The 12,843-nt window shown below is 36.8% G+C and overlaps 1 protein-coding gene across 2 annotated transcripts in view; it reads right to left on the bottom strand.

Moving 5' to 3' along the window:
* Window positions 1-1,605: 1,605 nt before the first annotated feature.
* The window catches only part of SNCA (synuclein alpha), a 111,111-nt gene continuing 99,873 nt past the window's right edge, over window positions 1,606-12,843 (bottom strand). Inside the window, exons 5-6 of one of the 2 annotated variants that reach the window (XM_036260236.1) lie at window positions 3,934-4,017; window positions 1,606-1,789 (exon numbers count right to left, since the gene is read on the bottom strand). In XM_036260236.1, coding sequence (XP_036116129.1) covers window positions 1,757-1,789; window positions 3,934-4,017 — 117 coding nt within the window. In that variant the 3' untranslated portion in view covers window positions 1,606-1,756. Of the gene's footprint in view, window positions 1,790-3,933; window positions 4,018-4,993; window positions 5,140-12,843 lie in introns of those variants that run through there. The other variant, XM_036258761.1, reaches the window with a different exon arrangement.

Genomic DNA, 12,843 nt, shown 5'->3' on the forward strand with positions numbered 1-12,843 from the left:
ATCTTTTTGTTTTGTTGATGGTTTCCTTTGCTGTGCAAAATCTTTTTAGTTTGATGTAGTCTCATTTATTTTGTTTCCCTTGTTCAAGGAAATACATCCAAACAGATATTGCTAAGTTCAATGTCAAAGTTTACTGCCTATGATTCTTCTAGGAGTTTATGATTTCCTAACATTTAAGTTTTTAATCCATTTTGAGTTTATTTTTGTGTATGGTATAAGGAAGTGGTCCAGTTTTATTTATTTTCATATCTGTCTAGTTTTGTCAACACCACTATTGAAGAGACTGACTTTGGCCCACTATGTATCCTTGCCTCGTTTGGCATAGATCAACTGACCATACAAGCAAGGATGTATCTCTGGGCTATATTCTATTCCACTGATCTAACTACATTTCAAAGTGACCATGCCATTTTTCTCCTGAAAAATTAAAATGAACTACCAAATACACGTTTAGTTAACTGAGATACGATTTTCAGTCAATTTTACTGTCAATACACGAGGAGTTCATGGATCCTTCCTACATAGAAAAACCTTTCCTAAAGAAGTATTCTGGTATTCATGAACTTAGTAGAATTTAAAGGGGTCTATGAAAATTTTATAAATCTGGAAAATTGATTTTAAAAAATTCTAGGATAAAGGTTGCTTCCCTCAGAGCCTTTAATGTGTCTTATGTATATCTAATGGGGATGTAGTGCCCTGGCCGGATTGGTTCAGCAATAGAGCGTCGGCCTGCAGACCAATGAATCATGGGTTCGATTCCAGTCAAAGGCATGTGCCTCAGTTGTGGTTTGTCCCTGGTTGGGGTCATGCAGGAGGCAACCAGTCGATGTGTCTCTCCTACACTGATGTTTCTCTCTTTCTCTCCCTCCCACTCTATCTGAAGATAAATAGAAAAATATCCTTGGGTGAGGATTAAAAAAATAAAGGGGATGTAGTAAAAATTCAATTTTATACTTGTCCTTCTATGGAACTACTGTTCCAATCCAGCCCCTGAAGGTACCAGTGCACCTCATGACATACTCTGGGCAGAGTTGCTTCAGGTAATTTCCAGATTAAAGGGTTAGTGTTCCATCTCAACTGTTTAACTCCTCTTTCAAATGGCTGTCAACAACTATATATTTAAGTTAATTGTGTCAGTTCTAATTTCATGTTGTTTAGAAGCAGGATTTTATTAAAGTGACATGGGATCCAAAATAACATTTTTGTAATGAGATAACATTTTATTTTTCACCATGTATATACAAACACAAATTAATAAAACACACCACACAACAGTAAAATGTCAGTTAATATGTATAGGTGCATAGTTTCATGCTCACATGTTTTTAAGTATTGTATATATTAACAAATTTCACAATACACCATTATTCTTAGGCAGAATCATTAAAAGACTCCTAGAAATCTTATGAGAGTAAGTCACAACTTCTCGACAAGAGCAACAAAAACACAGTAGTGAAAATTTAGGAATTAAGTGGCAGTCACTTAGGTGTTTTTAATTTGTTTTAGCATTTTGTACTTGAAGCTACAATATCCACACAGCACACAAGGACCTGCTACCATTATTCACTTCAGTGAGGGGGAAGCACCGAAATGCTGAGTGGGTGGGGCAGGTACACGTGCTTCCATCACTGCCGATGGAAGACTTCAGAATACGCTGTACATACTTGGGGAAAGTCACTGGGTTGTGGAACTGAGCACTTGTGCAGGATGGGACATCTGTCAGCAGATCTCCAGAAACCGGGAGCAGAGATAGTTCTTAGGCTTCAGGTTCATAGTCTTGATACCCTTCCTAATATTAGGAAAATCAGAAAGACAGAGTTAGTGTAAGTGATCCATAATCGAGGATTTAGGCAAATGAGAGAGGATGTGGCCACTTGGAATCAAGGTCATACTCAGAACAGTTCTGCTCCACACAGTGGAACTGTTGACAGTTCTGTCTTCCTGTGTAGTCTAGAAGTGAGTCATGCTGGTGGGCAGGGTATCTGAAATCTACTTGTACATGTGCCACGGGATGATCACGTGACCTCGTCCTGTAGGACAAATGGGTTGGCTTGTCTGGCTGTCAGTTTGCTAAACTGTAAAAATATGAGCGTCAAATCAGGTGGCCTATAGTGCTTCTTTCACGGTGTAAATGCTCTAATTCTTAGAAGGAAACTAAGACATTGAAAGCCAAGTTATGTTTTCTCTCCTTTTACACTCCCACCTGAAATTTCATCTTCATCCATGGCTTCATTCATTACTTCTATTCCAAAGAACACTCCCCAGCCATACAGTATACAGATAACATCCTTGATAAAAATATGAATGGTCTTAATTCAAGTCGTCAGATTAGTCCTTCTAAAGAATGATTCTAATAACATCAGGATTCTGCTCAAAATCAAACATACCTTCAATAACTCACACTGCTTTCTGAATGAAGCACAAATTTGAATGAAAATGTCATTTCACTACACCCTACAATTTGTTTTTGACCTATTGTTATAGCTGAAATCAGTCACTATTCTCTCTGCTCCTTAAGCTTGACTCATATTTAATTACTCACGGTCCCTCAGACATGCACGCCTTCACTTTTGATATCCCTTGTGCTAGAATGTCCTCTCTCCATTTGGCCTATCATAGCTCCCCCCCAGATCAATATCACCTTCTCCACAGAACTCCCAATTGATCTAAACACAGACTCTTTAAACTGTTAGACTTTTTTGTTTAACTTGTATGTTTTTGCTTCTGTGATATCTGGTAGAGAGAAGACAGTCAATAATGTCTGTTAAAAGAATCATGACAAATAAATGAAGGAATGTGTTTGTTTTTAGTAAACCTGCTGGGGTGTATACTCCTGTGTCCTGGTACTATCAATGACTCTTATTTGTATTTTATTTTCTATAGTGTTTAGCATTGTGCCATTCATTAAAAGACTACAAAATATTGGTGAAATCTAATTAGGTAAAGAAGCAATTGATTCTCAATTTCTGTAAATGATATTAGTATCAATATGTCTTTCTATGATGCCATGGAAGAATAATGTGTAACCTAACCACAACACACTTTCCCAACATGTTTAGTGAAGCAATGATACATGTTTTGGGGGGGGGGATAAAAATGCTTTACTTTGTAAATCTCGCACTGGGCCCCAGAGTAACATCATCCTCATAGAATTAGCTGGGGCGGGCTCCCTCTTCTATTTTTTAGAAGAGGGTTTGATTGTAATTAATTGATGTTACTGTAATTATTCTTTAAATGCTTAGCAAAATTTGCCAGTGAAGTCATCTGGTCCTGGGATTTTCTTTGTGGTGGGTTTTAAATAATAATTCAGTATCTTTACTTTGTTATACATCTTTTCTGTTTTCTTTTGAGTCAGCTTCAGGCATCTGAAAGTATTTTCTAATTTCCTTAGTGATATACTTTCTATTAAAGAAACTTTAATCAAATTATGTGTGGTTTAAAATACTATACTGAATTATGTCAGTTGTTGCAAATCACTCATTTATTGTTTTTTTTTTTTTTTACTGTATTCTTTTCTGGTTAACTGTTCTACTATGCAAACTTCCCACTGGAAATGTATGACAGATAATAATTACTTTCTTTTGGCATTTAGTTTATTTCTCTAACTTTCCATTTTGAAATTTATTTTAGAATGCAAGTTGGCAAACTGTTTCTGTCAAGGGCCAGTTAGTGGATATTTTAGGGTGTGGGCCACATATGGTTTCCGTGGCTGCTGCTGCTTTTATTTTTAACAACCTTCACAAATGTAAAAACCACTTTTAGCTTGCAAGTCGCCCACATAAAACATATCCTGGGTTTGGCCAACTTGTTCATGAAGTAAGTCATTCTCACCAAGGACAAACGTAAGGGAAATCTGAGAGGGACAGATTTTGGTTTTGCTTATTGTAAAGACCTAAATGTTACTTTTGGAGCTTTATGTATATAAACTTTTACCTCGGAAGGCATTTCATAAGTCTCGTTGTCAGGATCCCCGGGCATGTCTTCCAGAATTCCTTCCTGTGGCGCTCCTTCCTCGCCCTGACATTTAAATGCAAGCACAAAAAACAATGACATGAGGTACCATTTTTCAGTATGTAAAGCCACAAACTTTTTGAAAACATCTTATATACAGTACTGGCAGGGATGTAGTAAAAATGGTGCCCTTTAATATTGTAGCTGGCGTTTTATTTATTTATCTATTTAAAACTTATCTTTATTGTTGAATATATTACAGATGTTCCTCCTTTTCCCCCTATTGACCCCCTCCTGCCTTTCCCCACACTGTTGTTTGTGTCCATTGGTTATGCATATATGCATATAAGTTCTTTGGTTTATTTTAAATGATTCAATGCCTTTGAAAAAATATTGTGGCAACATGTGTTATTTACCCTAAACATGAACAAAGTTTCTGCTCAAGTAATTCACTGTCCAGGAAATAGTCCAAAGATGTTTTTCACAGAGTCAGTGACAACAGTAAAAAATTGTTAACCTAAATGTTCAATGGAGAAAGAGAGCTAAGAAAATTATCATTCAACTACTCAGTAGATAACTATGAAGACATTTATTAATATGACATGAGAATGTATTTATGACAAAAATTTTGGCAGGATATAAACTATTGTATATGTTGTGGACACAACCTGTGTAGAGTTCAGATGCAAAGGTAAAACAATGGAAAGAAAACAGTAGGTCTTCATTGTTTTAAATATATTTTAAGTTATAACCACGTATAATGTAAAAGCATACATATTTTGTAATATATTTTTTAATGATGGCGAAGAAATTTTTTCTGAAATTTCAAGATTTAAACTTTATATACGTGGAGGAATAAAATCAAATACATAGTCAGATAGTTTTCTAGGTCTCTCTTCTTAAAAATAGGATCCCTCAAAATTCAACCTGAAATGGTCATGATTTTATTGGTAGTCTTCATTAAACACCTATTTTTGCTTTGCATTTATTCTAGCAAACTAAAAGCAGAGCAGCAATGTGAGCCCAAATGAACTTACTTGAAGAGATCAAGTAGCCCCTCAATCAAGGTAGCTTGTGTTTAAGAGTGTGCGCGATGCAAATATCTCCTTGTGTCCTCATCGTGGACGTGCCAGGAAGAAGGAGATGGCTGCGGCTGGCCATGCCAAAAGGTCAAACTAAAGCTAATGCCTGCATTAGGTGGGCGGAGAAGTTTAGAGGTCATCTTCCTCTGCTCACCTCTCGTTTTATCAACCATCCCCCAAATTCCTTATTTCTTAATGTGGAGTCAAGATGCTGTTTGCACAGCATTTCACCTCCTACTACAAGTCAAGAATACAGGCTCTATTGCAGAGTAGAGATAAGGGCTGTAGCATCACAAAACTTATGTTCAAATTCTAGCTGCTCCGAATGTTTCATGATAACTTAAGTTTTCTTCAAGCATCTTACTTATTGCCTTAATAATAAATTGGGGCAGCAATTTACCTCTTTAAACAGGGAGGAGCCAATGACCTCATTAACCCTCTATTAGTATTTAGATAACTTTTAGTGATAGTCAAGTATGAGAAAAAATAGTTTAACAATGAATGGAAACAGGAAATTCACCTAACAAGTAGAGATTTATTTTTCTAAGTTGCTTGAGGATGTTACATAGACCAGACAAGTATATATGGCAGAACTGACTTGTTTGTTGTTGTTTGACTGCCTCAAGCAAAGTACTACTCTACAACTAAAACTGGGTGGGTGTGTTTGTGTACACCCTTCGAAGTTCAGCCAGGAAACCTTAGGTGCTGCTTGTGAGTTCATTGGCTTGATTGATCACATATTGGGAGTAAGTGAAATCCATCCATGTTAATTTTAATTATTGATTCAGTCAGGTTGCGAGTATGTAACTACTTTGAACTAAATACAGGGCATAAAATTGCGCTCATATATGTAACCAGTTTATGTTCTTGAGAAATTAATCTTATAAATTGAAAGTTCAGAAGAATTGTAAAACTGGCTTAGTTGTGAAACCAGGGTTTCAGAAATCATAGAGGAAATGCTACTCCAATGATTGAAAAAGAGATCAAATAAGTACAGTAATGATACAGAAAGTTAGCTACAAGAATAAAGATACATAAAGAAATGGTAGAAAGAGGGGAAAAATGAAGGACGAATAAGCCAAGATAAATTCCAAGATGTTAAAAAACTATCAGTGTTTTACAGGAATAGGCACATCCTTTCAGAAACCTGTACTCACTCAAGGAATAAAATACATGTTACTTTTACAAGTCTAATTCTGGAAAATGAGATTCTTGATTTTGTTAGTTATCATGAATAATTGTAAAGATCTTCAGTAACTGTATTATATTACATGAAGTGGAGGAAGCTTACAGATCGATAAGGCAGATGACCTCAGGCACCCCTTCCTGGGGAAGCTTATTCTTAGAGGGGTTTAGTGATTTACTCAAGAGTCCAACTGGCACAGGTGACTTCAGACTTTGTGTTCTTAACTACTATCCTGAGAGTCTGGCATTCAAAAATGTGTTCTTTCATTGAATCATCTATAAACTTCAAAAAAGATTCTATCGTGTCCCTGATTATGTTTGGTCTAGGCCTTTAAGAGTCTTTTCCTGGTAAACAAAACTCATAATTTGCCGAAACACATTAAAAAAGTCTATTCACAAACATCGTGATTCCTGCAAGATAAATAGCCTTTATTTTATGATATCAGGTCCTCTAACCCTTGGGGTCCATTTTCCTGCCTCTGGTTAAAACCCCAAACTGGGGGACTTGGCTTCCAGGCTCTGCACAGAGGAAAGGACAGAAGGCAAGGATAATCAGAATAAAGCCACCTGCATGGTCAGCAGACCCTTACGTTTTACTGGTCTCCATGGCTGTCACCTTTCCAGTCCTGAGCCACAGACTCAAAAGGGAATTACCAAGGTAATTCCATGATCCAAAATTTGTTTTCTTTGGCAGATCCCTACTCCCCTAGCTAGAAGTAAGCACAGTAAGGCTATGATCGGGACCCTCTCCTTAATTCTTGAAAATACTGCAGAATCTGCCCAACAAAAATCCCGAGACACTCTGGCAAGAGTTGTTCTTGATCATGGGATAGCTCTTGTTTATCTTTTAGCTGAAAGAAAGCGGTGTCTTTGCTGTGGCCAACTCCATAAAGTCACAGAATAAGCCCATTGGCTTATGAAAGTGACTCTATCATTGGAGTTTTTCTCTGATGTCTTTGATTCTAATTAGTTTTGGTCTTGGGGACCATGGCTTCAAAGTTCACTCCATGTACTGGGAACAGTTCTGCTTATAATAACCCTCGCAGTCTCCCTGGTGCACTGTACTTTCTCGAAGCCTTCAAACGCCTGCTTGCAGCTGCTAACCATCAAGTGATGATCTCACTAAGGACAGAACATAAGGTGCAAAGAGAATGACCAGCTTAGGGAATATAAACCTGAAGTTTGAGAGCTGTGAATAAATACCACACAAATTTGGCAAAAACTATAAGAACTCCAAAACGGTAACTAGGAGTAGTGTTAATGTCTTACATCTTTGATCAGGTCTCTCATTTAGGCTGAAAGTCTGATCAAAAGGGGGAAATTATCAAACAAAACCAACAACAAGGTACCATGTTCAAAATGCTTATGCTAAGCCCAGGTCACCAAACAGAGATTTAATTAGTTTAAGCCCTCCCAGATATTAAACCAGTCAATCAGGAATCACCTGATGGGCACTAGTAAGGTAATTTACCTAATAGATCCCTGCATTCCCTAAAGGAAAGTAACCTTTTAATAACCAAAATGCTTTTTAATCTAAGTACAGCTTCCTTGCTTCCACTCCCTTCTGCTTATAAAAGTCTCTCATTTTGTATAGCTACTTAGAGATCCAATTTGGATGCTGCCCAGTTCGAGTTTTGCTTAAACAAACTCTTAAAAAATTTAATATGCCCTAGTTTATTTTTTAACAAATACGGATTAATACTTTGTATAACAAAATTATTTTTGTTCAATTGCATGACTTTTATTTTATTATATATTTAATGTAACTCACAGTGGAGATAAAAATTGTTTCTCCAAACCAACTTCTTATCCAAAACCTACAAATCATCCATGGTCCTTGTTAAAAATACGCCACATAAACAAAATGAGAGATAAAAATCATAACAATAGATGCTGGAAAAGCATTTGACAAAATCCAGCCCCCATTTATGATAAAAATGCTCAGCAACCTGGGAATAGAGGGATCATATCTCAACATAATAAAGGTCATATATGAAAAACCTATAGCCAACATCATACTCAATGGGCAAAAACTAAAAGCACTTCCCTTTAAGAACAGGAACAAAAAAAGGATGCCCATTTTTGCCACTCTTATTGAAGACAGTACTGGAAGTCTTAGCCACAGTGATTAGACAAGAAGTAAAAGGGATCCAAACTGGAAAGGAGAAAGTGAAACTGTCATTATTCACAGATGACATGATACTGTACATAGAAAACCCTAAAGACTCCATCAAAAATCTAGATTTAATAAGTGAATTTGACCAAGTAGCAGGATATAAAATTAACATCCAAAAATTGATGGCATTCTTATACACCAATAATGAACACTCAGAAAAGGAAACAAACAAAAATCCCGTTTACCGCTGCAACAAAAACTATAAGATACCTAGGAATAAACTTAACTAAGGAAGTAAAAGACCTGTTCTCAGAAACTATAGAACATTGAAAAAATAGAGATATAAAAAGGTGGAAACATACACCATGTTCATGGATCGGAAGAATCTACATCATTAAAATGTCCATACTACCAAAGCAATCTACAGAGTCAATGCAATCCTTACTAAAGTACTAATGCCATATTTCACAGATCTAGAACAAATACTCTGAAAGTTTATATTGCAACCATAAAGGCCCCAAATAACCACAGCAATATTGAAAAAGAAGAACAAAATGAGACATATCACAATACCAAATATCAGGTTATACTACAAAGCCACTTCAATCAAAACAGCATGGCACTGTCACAAGAAATGACATATAGATCAATGGAACAGAACAGAAAACCCAGAACTTGACCCAAGACATTATGCTCAATTAATATTTGACAAAGGTGGCAAGAGCATACAATGGAGCAAAGACAGCCTCTTTAATAAATGGTGTTGGGAAAATTGGACAGCTACATGAAAAAAACACAAAACTAGACCACCCACTTACACCATATACAAGAATAAAGTCAAATGGATAAAAGACTTAAATGCAACCTGTGAAACTATAAAAATCCTAGAAGAAAATGTAGGCAGCAAAATATCAGACATCACACATAGAAGAATTTTCAACTGATACATTGCCTAGGGCAAGAGAAACAAAGGTAAAAATTAATAAATAGGACTATATCAAACTAAAAAGCTTCTGCATGGCAAAAGAAACCAGCATCAAAATGAAAAGGGAACCCACTCTCTGGGAGAACATATTTGCCAATGATACATTGAATAAGGGGTTAATACCCAAAATATGTAAAGTACTCATAAAATTCAACAAAAAGGAGACAAACAATCCAATTAAAAAATGGGCAGAGGACCTGAATAGAGAGGACATACAAATGGCCAGGAGACATATGAAAAAATGCTCAACATCACTAATCATCAGAGAGATGCAAATTAAAACGACTATGAAATATCACCTCACACCTGTCAGAATGGCTGCCATCAACAAATCTTCAAACAAGTGTTGGCGAGGGTGTGGAGAAAAGGGGACTCTAGTACACTGCTGGTGGGAATGCAGACTAGTGCAGCCACTATGGAAAACAATATGATGTTTCCTCAAAAAATTAAATATGGAACTGCCATTTGACCCAGTGATTCCACTTCTAGGAATATACCCTAAGAAGCCTGAAACACCAATCAGGAAGAATATATGCACCCCTGTGTTCATAGCAGTGCTATTGACAATAGCTAAGATCTGGAAACAACCCAAGTGTCTGTCAGTAGATGAGCAGATAAAAAAGCTGTGGCAGGCCCTGGCCGGTTTGGCTCAGCGGTTAGAGCGTCGGCCTGCGGTCCAGAGAGACCCGGGTTCGGTTCCCACGAGGGGCACGTACCTCGGTTGCAGTTTGTCCCTGGCCCTGGTTGGTTGTGTGGGTGGCAGCCACTTGATGTGTCCCTTTCACGTAGATGTTTCTCTCTCTCTCTCTTTCTTCCTCTCTCTTCCTCCCACTCTATCTGAACAAAAAATGGAAAAATGTCCTCGGGTGAGAATTTAAAAAAAAAAGCTGTGGCAGCCCAGCCAGTGTGGTTCAGTGAATTGAGTATTGTCCCATGGACTGAGAGCTCCCAGTTCAACTCCCAGTCAGGGCACATGCCCAGGCTGTGGGCTCAATCCCCAGTGGCGGCTGTGCAGGAGGCAGCTGAACAATGTTTCTATCTCTCCCTTTCTATCTCTTTTTTAAAAAGCTGTGGTACATTTACATAAAATAATACTGTGCAGCTGTAAGGAAGAAAGATCTCTTACCCTTTGGGATGATATGGAGGGACCTGGAGAGAATTAAGCCAGTCAGAGAAAGACAAGTACCAAATGATCTCACTTATTTATGGAATATCATGAACAAAATAAGCTGTTGATCAACATAGATCCGGAGACATGGATGTAGGGAAGAGGGGTGGAGGCTTGGGAAGAGATAAACAAAGAACTTATATGCATATATGCACAACCAAGGGACACAGACACTAGTTTGGGGAAAGCAGGAAGAGAGGTGGGGGTCTTTTGGGGGAGGGAATGAGGAGACATCTGTAATACTTTCAACAATAAAAAAATAATAAAATAAAAATGCATTGTGGCGTTCTGTGACTGTGCGATACGTTCCTTGGAAATCACTACCTGGTAACAGCTTCTTTCACCACCAGGCATCTACGCCTTAAACATTCAAAGCAGCAGCAGCTTCCCTCACTGGTTTCACACTGAGAAAGATTTTGCGTGGAACCGCTATTGTGCTGCATTGTGGGACAATAATCAACCCTAAATAACTCAACAGCTCAGACAGTGGGATTGGGGGAAAGAGACAGTAACCCTAAAAGTAAACGAAGAAACTAAACAAAGACCTATAACTTAGCACTGATCCTAAAGGATCCAGCATTTCCAACATGAAATCAAGCACAGAACTCCTGTTCACACGAAAAATAACACCAACTTTTCAAAAATGTGCAAAACCCTTTTTAAGATGGAGAGTATATGATGGGTGTAGATAGTGTATTTCGCTAGGAGCAGTGCCATTTATTTTCTTGAAAAATTAAAAAACGAAGTAGGCTAGTATAAAAATCTTGTAAATATGTAAATATGTATATATATATATATATATATATATATATATAGTAGTAACAATCACATTTACTGTTAACAGATTATAAAGAGTGTTTAAATGCTATGACATGAGAAACCATAACCTACGTTCTGGTATAACCTACACTCAAAGAATAATAATCATACTGAAGAGGCATTGAATGGACTCCCAACTCTTTTTATGTATGGTTTAATTAAAATTTATTTTTTTATTGTTGAGTGGAATGCAGTTATGGTTTAGATCTAGGGAAGAATTTAAGTGATGAATAAAATTGGTCCACTCACTGCTCTATACCATTAGGAATGCATCATATATGGCAGAACCAGCATTAATGGAAAGGGGCCTCATGGTTGATGTTCATGGGACTAATCTGTTTCTTTTGAGGCAATTATGTAGACAAGGGGCACAGAGTTGCACCATCTACTTGTGCAATGAGATAGATGTAAAATCATGGGTAAGTCAAAGGCGAGGCATCAGCAGGAATTAAAGAGTGATCAGCCTGGTACAGTCATTGAGACAAGTCAATCATTATAGTATTTTGAATATTTTTGCACTGCTATTTCAGTGCAGCAATATTGAAGATTCTGTTAACTTTCAACAACATAATACATTTCAAGTTCTGATAATGTAGTGTCCTGTTGTGTGTTAGATGTCCCATTCATAATTTTCTACTCACTTGTGCAAGACATGCTCTAGGATGAGAGAAAATATACATTAACATACACATAAACACATTATACTAGGCCACTGATTATCTCTGGGGCTACCTCCTGAGGCTATATTGAATCTTCTAATTAAAATGTTAACTATAGCATATCATATGATTTTCATCATAAATTGCATAAACCACAACATGCAAAACCTAGCAACAAAACTGAGTGAAGATACAGCTCCTGGTTACCCACAAGGCTTTCTGGTTGGTAAAGTGACCTACTTTCCTCATCAGCTGTGCAATATATCTATTCAGATTGCATCTCAGTAAGTCTACAAATCACTGCATCATCAACTAGCTGGATCACTTAAGAATAGTCAAGTTGATGAACACCATAAGTCATATAGTAAACATATCACACTATATATAGTTCATACATACAAGGAAACCTCAGATTAAAAATGCAAATCTATTTTAATTAAATGCTTTTAGAGAAACTAGTCATATGCTCTACTTAGGATAATCTATTAGCATATTAGTTACTTTCTTGTCTTTTGCCTTTTTAACTATTTGATTTTGGCAATAGAGTGGAGGAAAGGAGGAGAGACGGGAAAGATAATATGAAAACTAGTTTGACGGTTTTTGGAGGAGAGAACAAAACTAATGCAGTAAATCAATTTGGGGGTCATTTTTGTATGCCATTAATCAGTTCATTATTTATGAACTCAGTTTTAAATACATTCAACTGTAAGTTACAAAATAATTGGTCTATAAGTCAGGAGTCAGTGTGAAATCATTTTTTTATAAGAAATTTTCATTATAGAGCAAAGAGGTAGTCTTCTGTCTTAAATCTTCCTTCTCCTTGTTAAGTATAACCAGCAACTCATTGACTGCAATATTTATGACAGCACCATACAATT

Source organism: Molossus molossus, unplaced genomic scaffold, assembly GCF_014108415.1.
Source record: "Molossus molossus isolate mMolMol1 unplaced genomic scaffold, mMolMol1.p scaffold_m16_p_1, whole genome shotgun sequence".
Taxonomy (NCBI): Eukaryota; Metazoa; Chordata; class Mammalia; order Chiroptera; family Molossidae; genus Molossus; species Molossus molossus.